This window comes from Pogonomyrmex barbatus, unplaced genomic scaffold, assembly GCF_055798465.1.
Source record: "Pogonomyrmex barbatus isolate J1 unplaced genomic scaffold, ASM5579846v1 scaffold1, whole genome shotgun sequence".
Classification (NCBI taxonomy): Eukaryota; Metazoa; Arthropoda; class Insecta; order Hymenoptera; family Formicidae; genus Pogonomyrmex; species Pogonomyrmex barbatus.
In genome coordinates, this window is record NW_028297098.1 from 5,276,988 (window position 1) to 5,297,193 (window position 20,206).

The 20,206-nt window shown below is 35.8% G+C and overlaps 1 protein-coding gene and 1 long non-coding RNA gene across 3 annotated transcripts in view; one reads left to right on the forward strand and one right to left on the reverse strand.

Moving 5' to 3' along the window:
- Window positions 1-20,206, forward strand: part of LOC105432421 (uncharacterized) — a 129,006-nt gene that overhangs the window by 56,615 nt on the left and 52,185 nt on the right. The window lies entirely within an intron of this gene.
- Window positions 1-20,206, reverse strand: part of LOC105432420 (uncharacterized) — an 89,279-nt gene that overhangs the window by 31,523 nt on the left and 37,550 nt on the right. The window contains exon 2 of the mRNA XM_011647222.2: window positions 642-850. Within this exon, the coding sequence (XP_011645524.2) occupies window positions 642-850 (209 nt within the window). The remainder of the gene's footprint in view (window positions 1-641; window positions 851-20,206) is intronic.

Consider the following 20,206-nt stretch of genomic DNA (forward strand, 5'->3'; position numbering starts at 1 on the left):
CTAACACGTCGCTAATTGGATTCTACGGCAATATAAAATTGTTAACTACGGTACTTGAAACTTTACTCTTATTTATTTAGTACAGCATAGAATATTTTTCACGAACTGATATTATAGATAAGCACCAACCATAATGAGCATTATGGTATTTTCAAAATTAGTATAATAAACTTCTACGAAAGTGTTATTAAAGAGATAAGATTTTTATTGCAAGTTAACTGAGAAGTTGGATGTAATAAAGATAAAGCTACTCAGTTATTACTTTCAATGAGGTACGGATTATACTCAATATGAAATATTCAGGATGCTTCAAAATTATCACTGTTCAATATTTTAATTTTTGACATTAGCTATCTCGATCAAACTTTATTAAGATTTAAAATTCTAATTGAATAAAAATAATATATAAATATGTTTATTTAAAATACATTAAATATAAAGAGCATCGCAAACTTCTCAACTACATATAATAAATATAGAAACTGTTCGTACGTTATAAAATTAATTAATTTTTAGATTTGTACATTATAATTAAATCGATGATTGTAGGTGTGAAAATAAGAAAATTATTGTTGTTGTTTAAAAAATATGAAATTTTTAAAACATCACTAGTTGTATTTATTAATAGATAAATTACTTACGTTTACGTGTACACCAACGATACCGAAAGTGCTGTAGGGTTCTGGCTTGCGGTCGGGTACAAAGCGATAAAATTCAACATCATTGAAAAACCATTGTATCGTGTACAAAGGTAAGCCCTCCAGGTCATAATTGCATGACAATGTTACGGTATCGCCTGATCTCACCATAGCTGGTACGTTTATCTTCAAATCTTTCAAACCTGTTGCACCTGCAAACAATAAAAAATATCTCACTGTGAAAGACATTCGTTTGATATGTAATAGCGTGTCCTATTTGCGTGTATAAAGAATATTTATTAACGTAAAATTATAATTTACAGTCGTGATTATAATTTACAAAATTCATATACCATAGTTCATGCATTATTCTAGTAGTGCATGTCAATGGTCATAATGTTTGATCGATGCATGTTATCTTCGACGTGATTTTAAAATTAAACGCCGGTCAGAAAATGGGACAGCCATAAATAATTCGAGTAAATTTTTCATATCGCAAATTAAAACTTTGCGACGTGATTTAATGTTTATCGATCAACGATTGCAAATCAATCTTGTCAGCTCCAGTCGAGTTTCATAAATGATGAAAAATATCGAATTACAACTTCAAATATTCTTTATTTAACTTTTCTGCTTTAAAAAACATGTAATACTTTATTCTAGCAATAATAATTAAAAGAAAATTTATATAAGCGCTGCTTTTTAAAATTTTATATTTATAAAATTTACTTTTTACATGATCAATTAATGCGCATATAATTTGAATTTGCTTTTTAATTAAAAAATAATCTATGTGTTTATATAAAAAATTGTGATACTAAGCATCATTAATAGTTTAATACTAGTAACATAATTTTAGTAATATAATTTTATTGATCCACATTTATTTTTTGAGGATTTTCATAAAAATAAAAATATAATAAAATATCTGTGTAGTAATAATTTTTTAGAAATTATTTGCGAAAGTTAAGTTAGGACTATTACTTCCATTCAGTCATGTTTTATTATTCGATAGGATATTGAGAAAAAACGAAGGATATATCCTTGGAGAGACATTCTTTTAAGATTAAGCCTATACCAATCCTATTTCCATTCCTTTCCTCATCTCTCGAGAAAAGATATTTTGCTTTCTAAGCACGTTTCTCGTGCAGAGAAAACGGTTTTCGAATTGCAACGTCATCAATTCATGCAAGAAATAAATTGACTTATCGACAATTATTTATGCGTTTAGTTTATCAACGATAAACGGGATAACAAAAGAATTCATCTTATAAGAAGATGATTTTATTATTATCAGTATTAATTTTTAAAAGAAGAACGAGAATAACTCTTGTTTAATTCATACAATAATATAATACGGATATTAATTATTACATTTTGTAGAAATTGACTGAAAATTTCATTAACACGAACGCAAAGATCTACTTATGCAGAACGGCAAATCTATCATCGTACATAATTAACCCAATTAGTATAATTGATTGAGTCTCGTCAACGTTTGTTAAAGTATTCGATCGAACAATACTGCAGCATAATACATGCAATTTTCGGTGTAAATTTTATTGGCGTGATTGCGTTAACAAGAGCAATAGATGCTCGACGGAACTCGAGAGCGACAGCGCTGTATTTTCGTCGTATTATCTCGGGAGAATTACGCACTTATTGCACAACGAATGCTGATGAGAATTACGTACCTGTGAACAGTAAAAGCGACGAAAGAAGGTAACTCGGTAGCGCACCAAGTCTCATCACGAGTGTGGCGCAAGTTGATTTTAACAATCCATTTTTCTCGAATCTCTCTCGTTCGTTTTTTCCCACATGAGACAGTAAGATGAGAGCGAAAGAGAGCGAGAAAGAAACGGAGAAGGAGAAAGACGGACGAGCTCGCAAATGATCATCGCGATCGGAAAACGCTTTACTCGGAGCTGTTGCAGTCGCAGAGTGTTTCGAGATCCGCCGGCGTCGAAATACGGTTGTCTTTCGGTAATTTCCACTCGAAGCCCTTGCGGTCATCGATACTCCCGCCGCCGGCTTTCCGTCGACTCCGAGACGCTCCGAATTCTATTCCGGCAGAACGATCAAAGCGAAAAGGCAGTCGGTAGCGCCTCTACTCCTAAGGAAAGAGACAGCCGCGCGATCCTCGTGCACGCTTCTCTTTGTCTGCCCCTCGAGAAACCAATTACAAAGAAGGAAGCGCGCTATCGCACCGCGCGCGAGTTAAATTAATTCAATGTACGTGTTAGTATTGGGCTAAATGCTTTCGATAAACTTTGCTGAGCGTCTCGTAAAGGGCGCGCGTTTGCGGTACAACTTATTCCGAGGTAAACTTTATTCGCGCCGTCAAGCCAACCTGGAAGTAGAACTCCAGTGTGGCCGCAATTCCGTAATTAGTATAATAAATAATCTAATGCGAGACCAGGAGAGAAACGTAGGAAACGTAGGTTTACATAACGTGTAGGTGCATCGCGCATGTAACGTAGTGCTCCTTGAAATGGGATAAAAATGCATGAAACGTGTGCTGCATGGGATGCGCTTTCGTGAGACGCGAAAACATAATGCCTTCCCGCGAACGGGTACCTACGATTAAATGGATTCATAATCCTTAAATGGATTCATAATGTTGCCGGTGGACGATCGTCGGCGTTATCGTAACCGGCGATTAAGTTAGCGACCGCTTTATCGTCACATCTCGCGCTCGCTAATCAGGTGGAAATTTACGCGAGATCTTAAATTGCGTGCGAGATCTTAATTTGCGCGGTGTTTGAACCCGCCGCGCGGTTTGCTAAACAATCTGGGTACGACAATCTGGTTTTTCCCTCGAATAAAATAAAAGCCTGTAAAAGCTTCCGCCATCAAGCTCCAAGTTTCATCGGTTGTTTCTTAGAGTTTACGTTGCTTTCCTCGTTTCGCGTAACGTGCGTCGAATCGTCGCTTAAGTAACGCTCGGCACTTTCGCTTTATGTGGAATTGCATGGCCGAGCAAATGGACATGCATCTTCGCGAAACAGCCGGGCGTAACGTGCAAACGGCGGAACGTCACGATTAGACGTTTCGCATATGGCGCACGATACCCGCGAGACATTTAGTCGCCCGTGGAAGTGTTCGGGGAAGCTGAGTACTGTTTATTTTCGCCATTAAGCCCGGGAAATATGGGTTAACTGCTACCAAGGGCCGCAGATCAGTGATTAAGTGCAATAAATAATTCGGAGGCACGACGCCACACTAAGCTGCGCGCAGATAAGACCATTGTGCGCTCGATCCCGTGCTTTTTGAGAGCGTAACAGGAACGTAATTTCGCGAAAGAGCAGAAGATAACATGCAAATGCTGCGACATCTCGTTTCGCAGAATGCTCTCGATACTGTAGCAATTTATTGTCCGTAAAAAGACGCGCGTATAAATATACATAAAAAAGATATCTGCCTAAGTGCGGGTAGATAACTAGATTGATTCATATACCGGCGAAGTTAATCTGTCATAAAAACGATGTCGACTCTTTTCTTGTTTTTCTCTTTTTCCCTTCTCTTCAGAGAGGATAAAGTTTCATAATGCTAATTTCCTCGAAAAATTTCCGCTTTAATTAACAGCAAAAAGAACCATGAAACATTTTTTTTACAGCTGTAAGATTTATCCTCTTGATGACTTGTTTATCTATATACATTGTTAAAGATTTTATGTTGGAAAAAAATGCGATTCGTAATAGAATAATTCACCACGAATTATTCGCAAAATACGTAGCATATTATGCAAATATGTTTTATAATATTATAATATGTTTTTAAATATTTATTTTATTTAACAATATGTATTATATATTACATCTTATTTAGTCATTTAAATCTTATCTAAATGTTATTAATAAATATTATAATTTTCTGATTAATAATAGTTGAAACATTAGAAAATACTTTTAACAATATTTCATATTTTTGTGTTTTTTATTTTTCTTATTTCATAATTAAATAAAATTATTACTAGTTCTTTTTAAATCTTCATTTGGGTTAGGAGTTAATTTATATAAATGATAATTGCAAATGATATTAAATGGTGAATGTTACACGCAATTGTTTCGCAATTGTTCATTTCCATAGAATGAATTATTGAAATTCTGTGGATAAAATATTTTATGTAAGAATAAAATAATTTAAAATATATTTATTTTATTTTAATATTTATTCATTCTGCCATTATATTCCATTAGGATTCAAAGAAATGTAATTACTTACAAATTATTAAAATCATTAATTTAAATTTTTAACCGCAGAATATAAAGGAAAAATGGATGAGGATGTAATGAAGAATAACCAATTTAGTCATTAACAAGAACGTAAAATCAAATTTATCACATATAGAAATGTCGTTTAAGCATTTGTGCGGACAACAAGCTTAGCGAGCAAAAATTTCCCTTCCTCTTTATTATTCGCACATTACGATCTATGTCGCGCTGATTACGATAGTCCACGATGCCGCATCGGAACGCGATGGCCTCGGCTCAATTACTATATTCCCAGTAAGCGTTTGCAATATCTGCCCTCGCTTCGCCTAACGAAGCCCGGCATAAAAGAAAACAAGCATTTTTCTCCCGATGTCCATGTTGATTGCAAAATAACGGGCTTTATTGGCTATTACTCCGATCGCGAGTAAGAGCTTCGCGCCTCCGCGCTGCAGCGCGACGGGACGCGATTCGGACATAAAATACAAATGAAACTCGAGCGCGAACAGTCGCGATTGCGACCGATATAACGTTACACATAAACAAGGTACGATCAACGTTCGCCGGGATGCCCACGTAGAGGGAATCGATGATAACCCCGGAGCGAATCGGTCGAACGTTCATTCGTAACTGGGCAGCAACCGGGATTTTGCCATTTTTATCGATCGCCCATGCGTTCACACGACAGAGCTCGGCCCCGTAAACGTCGAGATTTATTCACGCCCGATTTATTCGCGATATATATTCACGGCATGCAATGATGCGTCGTTAGTGCGATCGGTCGTTCTTGCCGAGCAACGTTCGGCTCAAATCGTTAGACAACTTCGTTGAGCAATTTAATGCCTGTTACCAAACGGTTACGCCTGTGCGTGTAACACGCCGGAGTTCGTCTCGCGTGATATTATCAGTTGTAAAGTTGCGCAACGAGTTAAGGTGAAAATTATTTAACTGGCCTGTATCATCGCGCGGAGACGTTCTAATTACCGCGACGAATGTAACACTAGCTATTCCGAGCGATATATTAATTTTGTTCTTTTTTTTTTTTTTTCTTTTTTTGCCTTTTTTTCGTAAGCACACAACGTAAGCAATTTTGCACAGAGATATCATGTTTAGTGACAGGACCCATTCATTTAATCTCAATGTCCGCTGTAATGGCGGATTTTATGTACGACTGAACAATTCCAGAAGCCAGGTAAATAGGTGCGAACAAACGCGGATGGGCGAATTTGGATCGGCGCGGTTCGATGAGCGTAAATGGCGGGGCGAATACTTTCTGCGTGGGTTTATGAAAAAAGCAATTGAATGTTGAGCGCGTGTGCGTACGCGCGTGATCGTGTTACCCAAGAGCATTCATCATTTTTCCACGACCGGACATGATATACGGGGTACGATAAAGGGGATGACTCGGCCGTCAAGTGCGCTGTTGTTTTATTTGCCGCTTTTATTTCAAGCTTCCGTTTGAAGATAGATCTTTGGGGAATACGATAACGACGGACGGAGGGTGGGTAAGGAATGCAGAAAGGGTGTTCCTATATCGATATTTTCTGCCTGTCCCTATTTACGATGATAATAAAAATATATCGTATCGTCGTATGCAATGATATAGTTATTGACATAATAACGCAGTTATATCTTGCGACTAGAGAATATTATTCCGTTCGATATATCAAGTATCAAGAATTACAATGGATTTATGGGCTTTTATGGGACGTACTGAAATTTCATAAACTTTCAACCTGCGCAATAAACAAACATCTACTTATTAATGTATCGCAAATGTATCGCGCAATTTGTGGCAACATTTAAGCACGGGGCGCACTAATTACGTAGGTAATTATCGGGGTTGATTGGTAGATGGTGACGGTATGAGCTAATAATGAATATAGATAAACGATAAGCGTTATTGATTTCGCCGCGATTGAAGTTATTTTCGCGTTACCGCGAAATGACATTTTTCGTCAGTCAACAGAGTAAAAAAGTACGCGTGAATTATTACATGTGTACAGTTTTGAATCATTAAATAAATTGATTGACACTTATATCCGCGCGTGTGTGTGTGTGTGTTTTTATAGTAATTATTTCTCCTGTTATATCCCGGTTACAAAAGAATCGAAGCGATTAAATAAATACATGTATAAAATAACATTGACAATACATTGAAAGAATATTCTTGTTTTTTTTTGCGTTACATTTTAGTTAACTGCTTATGCAAGGCTTCGGATACGTGTATCAATTTTCGTTTGATCGTCGACAACGGTACGAACAGATATTTTTATGTTGCTATTGATGTCTGTGAAACTTCGTGCATGAAACTACATTCGTGCGGTTTCCATTATCATTTTCACCAAACAAATTCGCGCAGCGGAAACGCGTTATAGCGGAATTTAGAGACGCGAGAATGAGCGTAGATATTCCATACCAGCGTTTTCTCTCTCTCTCACTCTCTCTCGTTTCAATTCGGGAAAATGTCATTAATATGTAAGCACCGACATCAGATTACCAGCGGAACCGGGCACACGAATTTCGTTATTGGCAATGAGAAACTCGTGTGTCGCATGGGAAATTTAGGAAGCGCATATTTTACGTTGATATACCGCAGAACTGTTAATGTCATGAATTATTTTTTTCAGTAATGAATACTACATTTCGCAAATTATTTATTTATTAATAAATAACAATTTTTATTCGCATATTGTCTTAATTATCAGATATTAAAAGATTTATTTATATATGTAAAATTTCAAAAGTTAACAATTATTTTAACTTGCGTATCGACAATTTCATTATTCAAATATTATTTTATCATGTCAATTCATGAAATGAAAATTCTTTATTAAAAGTTACATTAATGAATATTTATACTAAAATGGCTTTATTATTCATTATTTTAGAACGACTAAAAATATATTTTCATTTTAACGGTATGCCAATTTTGATCGGATACTAAATATAAATTTCATATAACAGTTTTAACAGGTTCTAGCGTTTCGTTAATTATTTTTCAAATATCTAAATTTAAGTAGACAAATATATTTTGAGCGGTCGGACATTTCTATTAAAGTTAAATGTACTTAGCCGATATAGCCAAATAAACATTCTCCACTTTGCTAAAACAACTTCGTGTTTTCGCAGTGATGACACAACCAACATAACTGTATCGTATTAGCTACATATCGGCGAGTTTGTGCGAATTACGTCACAAATGTCGTTGCAATTTTGCGCATCCGGTATCCGAATCGAGGAAACGCAAACTATAAAATAGTACAACATAATCGCAAGTTAGATCGAAACGGATCGTGAAGTAGATAGTATCGCTTGTAATGCGCCTTAAGGGCCTTCCAATCGGCGCTCGCGAGAGAAATTTGTAGCACCAGGTAAGCCTTAAACTTAGAGGATGTGGAATTTAGCCCGGACTATCGCAGATGCGCGGGATTACTGCGTGGAAACCATACACGTTCCATTTTAACGTTTTGCTATACGACACGTAAGCGTCATTGTGTTGGTCTCAAGCAAGTTTCCATCTACCGCAGTTTCAATAAATGTTAGTATACTCTATATGGTACATTTTAAAGTACACAGTAATTTAGATAGAAGAAACTTACCAAAACTGGGCTAGAATTGAGAAAAAATCTGCAGCGAGAAAAAAGGTTACTTTAGCTTGTCGAGATTGTCCGTGACGCTAAAGTAAAGCAGGTGCTATCTTTATTGCTCCTCGCAATGTGTTTTTAACATAAGGAAATATTACTCCCAACGCGATATAATTTTTTTATGCACTATAAAAAATGCGCGTTTGAACATTTCAGTGGCCTCGAGAGAAGTCTCAAGTTATACTTTTGTGAGACCTTTCTATCGTAAATACTTACGAGCAGAATATCGAAATGCGAGATCGCTTATCAATCTTCCTCATATCGTCATTGCATTTATCATGTGATAGACAATTTTCGAAGGATGCTAAATCAATATCTTTTGTGAGACGAAAGGGAACACCTAGAAGTATCCTTCATCTTTGTTGCGAAAAAGTTCTTTCCCCTGTTTCGACGCTCGACTCCGTAGAGAGTTAGAAAATTCATTGACTGCTTTTGTTGAAGTCGTAGTTCCGGTGTGTAAGGGAGCGCACCTCCATACAAACTGTCTTTCATACAACTTATCACTACCAAAAGTCTCATGTAAAATTCATTCGATTCTTATATTGATCGAATTTCTTAAATTCTTGATGCATACTTTAATAAGAAGCTCTCGCAAATTATCACCAGAATAGTATGATTTAAAATTCTACTTCCCCACTGAGTCGGATGCGAAGAAGTTTTCGGGCTCATGAAAATAACATTCCTTCAATAAAGTTCTCGCTGTCGCAGACTATTTTCAAGGCAAGTCGTTCTCATTGCAATAAATGTTGATAAGCTTGTTATGCTCAACCGCATTACAAAAAATATGTAAGAAAATTGTGTCATTTAGGAATACGAGTTACAATAAAATTAAAATTTCATAGAATGAAAATTTATAAAATTTATTAAATTTATGAAATTTTGTTTTGAGATGAAGAATTTTAAAATTAGTAAGATCATGTTTGTTTATAAAATATTAATAGAATTAATTATAAATAAAAAAATTAAAGGAAAATAAAAAAATATTCAAAGAAAGATTTTAGATTAAACAATGTCTATTGTTCACTTTTGTCGAAATGACTTCTATCGGGGTCAATTCGGAAGGTCTGGGGTTTGTTCGTTCCTGCAGCGAGGCCCTTGGCATTCGGCGAGTCGCTTAACTTTCTTTCGCGGATTGATCCCGCGGGACCCGATAGAAGCAGAGCACATTGAGCACGCTCTCCACCTTGAGAATTCTTCTTCTCTATGTCGAATACTAACTTGCGTGGCATTCAGTAAGAGACCTTAATCTGATCAAATCATCAAGCTAGTTATCTATTAAACGCGAAGATAACACATTTTTTGTTTTATCTCCTAAGAGAGATCTTACTTAACATTAAAAATAAAATAGATATTATATTATTTATACACACTAAAACAGTACAGAATGCTCGCATTTATTTTTTAATATTATATACTTTTACATAAAATTTATATCACATACTATATAACTTTATTTATATCACATACTATATAACTTTGCCACTCACAAGACCTTATATAATTACTAACATTATTAACTAATATTATTTCGAATTTTCACTTCCAAAATTGTTAAACCTTTTCATTTTATTATAATTTTATATTTCTTATATTTATATATTTTATTTTAATTTTACATATTTAAACGATGAAAAAAGAGATTTCTTTTTCTTGGAAAATTTAAAGGATATATTTTAATATTTGTTTAATATGATATCAAGATATATTCTAATAACAATTTTTATTTTCTAATAATGATATAATCTAATAACAATTCTAACGACTTTACAAGAATCTTAGAAGATATATGTTTCGTGATTCATTAATTTTATTAAATAGATCAATTTGATGCTTAAAGAGATATGATAATCATATTCCTGTACAATTTGACGTAAGAAGACACAGGCCGGTCTCATCGCTCGTACGTCGCTCGCGCGTGCATTTGGCGTGAGACACGACCGTGTCTCTTGAAATTATCCCCTTCACGATTTTTCTACAAAAATGCATCTCTTTTTTCGCTCCTTTCGTAAGCTTCTAACGACGCCATTATTCTTCGCGACGTGGCTTAAAATACCACTCCGCCGGTGTAGCAAGTGCAGCAATGTCCTGGGGCGGTTGTGTTCAGAAAGATTTCTGTTCGAGGCAAATGTGCATTTACACCGGCTGCGGCATTAAATATACCGCTGGCAAGAGCGATCACCTACCGGTCTCTTCTTTCTCGCCTTGCTTTTTCCTTTCTTCGTAGACCATTTTAGACATAATCCTTGTGCAAAAGTTTCGCAGCTACGAACTGTGAAATAGTTGAATAGTAAGCACTTGCGTAAGCAGTTTAGTGTAGCTAAATATACAACATTATTTCAATTTGTTGTATATCGTTACGCATTATTTAATTATTATTATTTATATATTGATGGCAAAATTGGATTTCAATGATCTATAAATGTCAGTATTTCTTTATATGAAACAAGTAACAAGGAAAGATAACGGTCACATGCAAATTATTTTGATAAAATTCTTCAGTAATTATTCCACAAAAAGTGGGAGAAAGATATCTTTAATTATGAATAAATATACATGTGATTTTATCTTTGTGTGCATGAATATTCCGAGCAAAACTCTGAGTTCGCTTTATTTCTTCAATGCTTTCAATCTTAGTAACAAGTATTTAACAAAGTGGATTCATAAAAGAGTGTTTTGCAGAGAAAAATAAAATATTAACAGGCAATAAATGGAATGCCTGGAGAGCAGCGGAATTCTTTCCAAGAAAAGGAAGTCTCGTTCTCTCACCATCCCGCTTGGACGAATGAAAAATTCAATTGTCCATCTTCTCTTATATGATAACGCGGAAATAGAATCTCTTTCCTCTTCTTTCTTACTTCAGTGACGTACATTTTTCAAAATCAGTCTTGCTGCAGGATTTCATGTGGCTTGCCCTATTGTAATGCAGAAGCCATTTCACAAAGTAAGAATGGAGGCGAAACGAAGTCACCGCGGCGCAATGTATCTATCTTGAACCTTATGTCGTGTAGTGTACTTTCAATCGATAAAATAGATTGACATCATGGCATTATTTTTCTCAGAAGCACCATCTTTTCACTTTATACGGTGCAAGCACAAAATTTGATTTATGCATTGATTTGATATTAGAAAAAGATATGTTTTGTGAAAATACTTCCCTGATCTAAAGGCTAATACGTTATTGGAAATGCTGCGGAATACGATTTACGAGTAGTGATGTACCTATATTTTTACAGTAAGACTCTTATCCTTATCATTAACATGGGAAAACAAAACGCTTTCGCTTCACATAATAATTATTGTTTTCGAAAATTTTTACTAGCCACGAAACGATTTGCTTTGCGGAATCTGGAAATAGAGCCGATCATTGTGCGTGACTTCCAACACCGGCATTGAATTTAAAAGCGCTTCGGAATTTAATGCCGGGGTTCCCGGCAAGCGGCACGGCACGGGCCGGCTTTAGCTTAGCACACACCAAGCTATACATTTATTTATCTTCTCGAAGTTTCGCGCGTGCACCGTAGCCCGGCCGTGCCGCTATAGGGCTTTATTAACAGCAGTCCATAGATATCCGACTGCCACGCGTACTAACTTAGGCGAATCCCACGGACGTGTTCGCGTTAGCATAAATATCCGATTTTCCCCGGGCCCGCCGTATAGGAACAACCTAGAGAAAGATTGCCACGCCACACCGTGCACCGGTGTGTATCCGATAAATTCACCCCCATCGCCACCGATCTCAGCACCGCGGGCGTTCATTCAATAAATCAAAGTGGGCCGACAATTTCATCGGGCGGTCTCTAACGAAATAAGATTAACGACGTTTTCGGCGGCACGCGGTAACACCATCCCGCAAAGTCAACAAAACCATTTCGCTGACAGTTCCCATCGAGAGAATCTCGGGATCTTTGGGAAACTTGGCCCGTTCGTGCCAAGTACCGTCTGAATGTCTCTGGGTGTCTCCGGTGAAATTTCATCGTGGTTATCGAGTATTCTCCGTTTTCTATTCGCTCGTCTAACGTCACCGGCATCGCTTCGTTTCGTTTTGATTAGAGAGAGCAGACGGCCGTGTCCATCGTGGACACTCTCCTTTCTTCTATTTCTCCCTTGATACTGCCGCGTCTCTACCATTCTTAGTGGCAATAAACGTCGTTTAATCAGGTTAAGAGGAAACGCTGGAGTCTCGCCAGCAATATACATCCGTTGTGGAAAAATCGGAAAGTCTTAAAAGAAATGTACATTGAGCGTCTTGGGGAGGAAAGTAAGAAGGATTGTGCAATGTCGAAACGTCAGTGGATATAAGCTCGATTAGTTTCAGAGTGTCTCAATAAATTAAATGTGATGTTGAAAAGCAACGGAACTTTATTTATTAGGATACTTTACTGAAAAGATACTTAAATTTAACAAAATTTAAGTTTAAATATGACTTGATTACAGATATATTTAACAAATATATTCAATTATCAAACGCTAAAAAATAATAATAAATATTAAATGTTTACTAAGAGCAAATCATAAAATTTTTGTCACATCATGCATACGTATATAGTTTCGTAAGGAATTCTTATAATATGAAAACGTTGTTTATTCCGCTGTAGAGGTTTATGCAGGCTCGAGTTAAGAAAGATGCACGAAAGAAACGTGGAATATTTGTGGGGTAGAGAAATGTTATAGCTTATGCCATCCATCCTATCATTCTTCGCAATCCACACGCGTTTGCAATCGAACGGCAAAGATGTAACGCTCGGAGTATTTGGTATTGGCAGTTCGTTCTCGACATCAGACTGCGTTATATGTATAGCATCCTCTCTGCAAATGCATCAGCAATCACTCGTGCGGGATCGGCGTTTGTACCTTCAGATTGGATGCTCGTTGTATTAACGGAAATTTTAGCGACGAAATGTCGACCGATTCAAGGCGCTCATTGATAAGTTTGATTTCAATAATTAAATAAAATAAATGTAAATTAAGTATTTACTTGTGTCAGTTAATAACATAAGTACTTAACTCATATTGTACGTTAAGTTTCATTGTCATTAAAAAATATGCTTCTTATTTAGTACAACTATCGGGAAATATAAAAGCAATCAAACACACGAACAATCTTCGTTGAAAAATTTTCGGAGGTAGTACCCTAGAGAAATTTTTCCGAACGAGATTGTTCTGTGACGGGATCACGTAGCGAAGAGGATGGACAGGTGAGGTCATGTCGATTTTCTGCTACGTCGACAAATGTCGAATTGAACTTTTTCATCGGCATCGATTCTCGTTCCAAATACAATTTAGTTGCAGCATCCCGGAACTTCGAGAACGGCTATGATTAAATTAGCATCCGTGTTAGATACAGTCCAGATCTTAATCCTCAAAGTGGAACATCATCAAGCTTAAGTAAATATAGTTGTGCTAGGCGCATATACGTCTAAATCGGGATAGACGTATATGCAGTGATACATTGATACATTGACTAAACAAACTTGTTTGTTTTGTCGGCGTGACAGGGAAATTCATTTAGCTGCGTTACAGCTGGCTATCGAGTTACTAATAACATAATAAATATCAATAACATTTTATTGAATATTTTATATTTTATTGCATTTTGAAATAAAAATTGAAATGTTAAAATATATAATATTAAAATTCATGGGATTATCAATCAAACGATCGATTTACTTATATATACATACTTTTGAAACTTTAATAAAAATAAACTATATTAAAAATAGAAAAGCATTGTAGTTTTATATTTTACAAAAATTATTATTCAAACTTTGTACGACAAAAGAATTTAATTTTTTTGTGATGATCGCAGACTATGTTAATATTGATAATTTGAAAAGAGAGAATATGTGACGAAGAATTACGTTTTATATCGTATCATGTGTCATCTCGGATGACAGAAAGATATAGAATATAGCCTGCGGTCTTCGAGAGATAATCATAAGAGATAGAGGAAAACTGAAGGGAATCATGGAAAAAGCGAGGAAACGCAGAGCAAGTTGAACTATAAATTGTTCATTAAAGCGGCCACTCAGCAAGCGAGAAGCTTGAAGAATGAATGCAAAAATAAAGGAAATGAGATTCGACAAGGGGCAGATCTGAAAAGTACCTAAGTGAAGTACCTAGGTTTGATATTAACCTTTGGCATTATAGAAAATACATGTTAACTAAAAAAAGAAATTCAATAAAATCGCAATTGTCATAAGACACATATAAAAATCGAGAATTTACGAAAGATCTAAAACAGACTTTATTTGGGACAGGGTGCAATAATGGTCTCAAATCGTTCGCGCCGATTTTTTGACGTACAAATCGTTTTAATCGGCTTAGCCGATTGGTTGTTATCGAGAACGCATACATATGCTTCCACTCACAACTTTTTATATTTTTGCATGGACATCAAGATTTAAATTGTTTTCTATCTATTGTTTGATATCTGTAGTAGATATTCGAAGATATTTGTTTGTTTTCGTATTTTTCAAAATTTCGTATATAAATGCTAATATTTTGAAACTTGTAAAACTTTAAAATTCAACTTATAATATGTTTCCCATTTATAAGTTTCCCATAAATTTCCATTATGTTTCGATAAACCACCACGAATATAAAGCTACGTTTTATGAACTCACAGATAATTTAAAAATATCAAAGATGTATGAAAAGAATTTAATTAACAGAGTAAAAGCGAGGCTTTTCCTCGCTGTGAAATTTGCTTTTTAAAGTTAAACGACATTGCATAGGCAATATGCTACTTCCTTTGATTGGCGGTCGAAAAAATAACGGTGTATATCGAGCTGACGTGATATATTACTGGCGAACATATTACAGACATATGCCTGTGAAACGTGCCAGGGTGCCTAACTGATTTTCCTCTTTGGTGAAAGGAAGAAAATCGTTTCCCTGTGAGAGCACACCGAAGCTTTCCGTATCGCTCGCTATATGAACGAACGTCTCTATCCGCGTGCTTGCCCGCCTTTATCCCTCGAAATCTCTTACCTTGCAAGAATATTTCTCCTCATTTCCTTTTTTTTCCGTTTCCCCTTCTGCGACAGCAGATTCGTCGTGCACGTTCGCGCAAGAGGATTTAAACATTGCAGCACCGTTTCGCTCACGATAGAAATTTACCTTTGCGGAAATGATCGATCGATTGACTCGAGAGCGACGGAGCTCGCTATAATACTTTATTTGTACTCTCTCGTATATCCTTGCGTCGCAGGATTGCTTCCGCTCTCGATGAAATATTGATTTTAAATACGGCACGTATCGTCGCGGATTGTTATATTCCGCCCGATACTACATAGTGTTCCGGGTTTATTCGAGTTTTCTTCGAACACCATAGAGTTTTTCCGGTATGCGTTTGCGACCGAATGTACCGTGAGAGAGAGAGAAAGAGAGAGAGAGAGAGAGAGAGAGAGAGAGAGAGAGAGAGCGCGCTTTCCAAAAATTACATTTTTCTGTTTGAGCACGCCAACGAAACGTTATTTATTCTAGAAAAACATTGTGCATAGTGCGACTGAAAAAGTCATGCGTTTAGAAAAGTAAAAAAATTTTTTAAGAGAAAATAATAATAATAACAATAAATAACCAATAAAATTGACTTTACTGTTTTATTCTTAAAAATACCACTCTCCAATTATACACCGGATAATGATCTATTTTACATTATGTTTACATGAACAATTATGGATAATGATGTTAGCAATTAGAAACGTCAATTTAATCTGAACATTATTTTCATCTCTAGTGAGATAACGATTGCGTCATCTCTTCTGTTCGTGACACATCCAATGACTGTATAAAATAGACCGAATGTGTATCTGTGTCACACATTTTATACGAAATCTCATTTTGATAATTTAACAAATTATAACAAATAATTGATTATACACTCGATAAACTTTTCTAGATTATTTGCAAAGCAAAATTTTTTAGTAATTTAATCTAAAGGTATCATTATACAGTAAATATTAATTTTTTTGACTCATTGCTTAATCTTTTAGGATATTAATCGGATGAAAAATAAATTGTGTGCGAGCGTGTTATGTATGCATTTAATAACATTTGTAAACTTTTAATTAAGAGAGTGCGGCTGTCGAACTTTTTGACTGTCGATGTGTTTCGACGTACTGTATACGTAAGTCTGAGCAGTCGCTGAATAAACGGATAATAGCAACGTCAGCGACAAAGCAGCTCGAATTAAGCCGTGGGAGCGCTTCCGGCCGAATAAACGGCGGGGTAATCACCGCGTCGTCTGGCCTGTCAGTGACGTACTCCACGGTTACGCCAGTTGAACGTTATAATTACCGTAAAGGGGAAGAGCCACGTTTTCAACGCGACGGCCAGACAGAATCGAGATAGCGCAGGTACCTGAGGTCGTTTATGAAACCAGACGGCACAGACAGGTCAAAGGGGTGGCCCAAGAGCGCGCTATTTTATTATCAGACGCAATGATTGTCAATACCAGTAAGGGTCGTGCGGTGCGGCATTGCAGTACCGTTCTATGGAAATCGAGACCTAGAAATCTCCGCGATCGTATTACTTTTGGTTTAAGCGATCTCCGATATTTGGCACATTGAGAAATATCGTCTCCCGTTTCTATTATCCCACGGCTTTAAGGTGAAATATTTTTTTCTCGCGTCTCCTCAACGTGACGCGTGCTCGAGCAATTGATTCAAAGGTGCTCGTTTTTTATTGTCTTGATCCTATTTCATCGCAATTTAAAAGTAAGAAAAAAATAAATAACTTTTCCCTAGCAAACTCTTTTAGACAATCGTTTTAATCTTTGAGTGACTCCATGAAACGAATTGACGGAAATGTTTATGTTGTTAATAAAAATGTAAAAAAATTAAATAAACTAGAAAGAGATATTTTACTGTTTAAGAATTTAATATAATACACATTTATTTATATTAAAATATTTATAAATTAAATATATTATACTTTCTGAAGTTATTTTTTTCTAAATGAAATAGATTTTGGTATCTTACATCAGATAAAGATTTAACTATGGTTTTTATATTTAGACTGTTGTTGGTCTAAATTTCAGCGCTAAACAGCGACATTTAACGCTGAAGATTTTGAGATGTGAATGCATGCTGTTATAAACGCGATAGTATCGCGTTGATACGGCGTCGGCTTGGCCATCCAATCACTTCCACGATAAGTGTATAACAAGCTCGGGCGATATAAATTGCCGGAGGTCAGGAAGCGCTCTCGTTTCAAGATTGTCCTGCGTCGTTCTGCGGAAATTGAGTATAAGATAGGGCTTGCCGCGGCTGGGTTTCGTATTTCGATCGTACCCCTGTCGATGTTCTTGATCGCGTAATTAAACAGTACACATTGCAGTTATACCTGTAATACCATAGCCACTTCCGTATTTTGATGCAAAAAATTAATGCTCTGCATTATAACATCTAAATAATTGGACAATAATGATAGTACATGACATAATAATGTCTAAGATTTATTTAAAGATACTTAACAATTAATGTTATAAAAACGTTTCACTGTTTACATGTGTTTCTAAACATTAGCATAATATAATTATTTAATTTCTGTAATACAATTTATTTTTGTAAAAGTCGATTTTACCAAAGTGAAAGTTTCATAATAGTTTTCATAATAGTTTTTCTTTTTCATAATTTTTTATGTTAGGAAAAAATCGTAAGAATGTTTATAAATTATTTTCCATAAAGATAATCAATAATGCTTTTAGAAATATATTACGTTTTATTATATATAATATTATTACATACATATATGTATAGCAAATATTAATGAATATCAAATGATCTTTCTAATTCTATAGATATGAGGGTTAATGAACTTTGAATACAAAGGTTAATGAATTCACGGTCTAAAGGACTCACCCGTTAATCGGCAACATACCGGCAATATAAACTTTCCTGTAATCGCAAATGAGTTATTGAATGCCCATATAATAGGATGTGCACTTTATATCCATATTATGTAACAGGAATCATTAATGTAAATTTTCAAATATCTGCATAATGTTTAATAGCTACCAGTAAACGACATTAATGACTTCCGTATATTTTTACATAAAATATAAAATGCTGTGTGTGAAGTTACACGACGTTAATCGGTATAAGTGTTTCGACAAAGAATGCTTATGATCTACATAAAAATGCAAGCAATTTAGAATATTAGGCTACATTCTGCGGCTCTTTGAGCAACTATGCATAATAACATTCTTAAGCTCGGAGAAAGCGACCGTTATGATTTTGGAATATTGCAAGTGTGACATTGCAATCATTATTTTATCTCATATTAAACATAAACTCTCTTTTACAAATAATACAGATATAATAAAACAGAGATATCTAGAGATATGTTATTATCGTTTGAATAACTTTATTGTAAATGTTCGAGGATAATAAAGTACAATTGCGTTTTGTTATCCGTTGCCATACGATTATGTTTCCTATGGGAATAAACTTTGCAAATCCCTGGAAATATTGCGAGTTAATTTTGAAATATAAATCTAACACACAGGGACGCCATGATAGGGCACCGCCCTGCCGGCTGCTGCACGAAGTCATTCGATCTCTCAGTCAACGAAAAGTTTATGACTGTCATAAAAGGGAAGGAAAAACTTGAATTTCTGTGCGGTCAGCGGGACCACTGATTGAACGAGGCGTGAAAAACGCGCGTATTTCGGTCGTGGGTTACTTTTTGTGCGCGTAGATAAAGATCAATGGGACGTGAACAAAATGGACAAAATCAAGGTAATACTTGAAAAAACTCCTTCAATAAGACTGCGACATCAACCGTTAAATATCAACCGTATCATAAAATTCTTGCACGGTATATTATTTGCATCTACATAATTGTATTACAAAGATATTTTGCAAAATACCACGAAAAGCATTTATATTTTTAACATTAAATTTTCTACGAGTATATTATTTTGTAGTGGATTCGCGTTACATTTTAAAGTACTTATATAGTACTTATATAGTAATAATCAATGTTAATTCTCTACCGTGTTTAATTTGCATTACAGCTCTCTGTCGTCAATATCGGTACGATAATATATGATATCGTAAAATCTATGGTCTGGAACATGCAATATTAATCAAAACGTTTGAATACGCAATTATCACTCTCCTGGTGCATAAAATTTTGTTTTACATTATTATGTCGTATATGCCGTTGCATTAAACGGGATATATCCGATCATTTGTACGCTGTATTAACGTGACTGTCTCTCCCTCAGGAAAATTGGTAGTAAAGACAATTGCGCATAGTCCGATGGGGTGAATATTCACGATTAGGTCGGCTTCTCACCCACCACCGCTACGCGAGATACGTATACGCGACTTTTGAATAATGCACGAACACCGGTATCCGGAAACAACCGACGCGCTAATTATCGTCGTTCCATTGAAAAGAAGTTGGCTTGATCATAATTTCGCCATTAGCTGTTGGCGCGCCGGCGGTGGGATAAAGATCGGGCGCGCCGTTCAAGGGGGTATAGGGGCGGAAAGGGAAAAAAGGCGCGGGGAGGAGAGAGGGCAAATAATTCGCGCAGGTACCGCTTGCAGATATTGCATTTTTATAAGGCGCACGCTCGCTTTCCTTCTTCCGTTTTCCTTTTATCCCATTCCATTGTTTCCTCCTCCCTCCCCTCCGCTCTTCGTCGATCTGTCGGCGGCGTCCCGAGTCCCGACGCGACCGAAGTGGCCGGTAACGA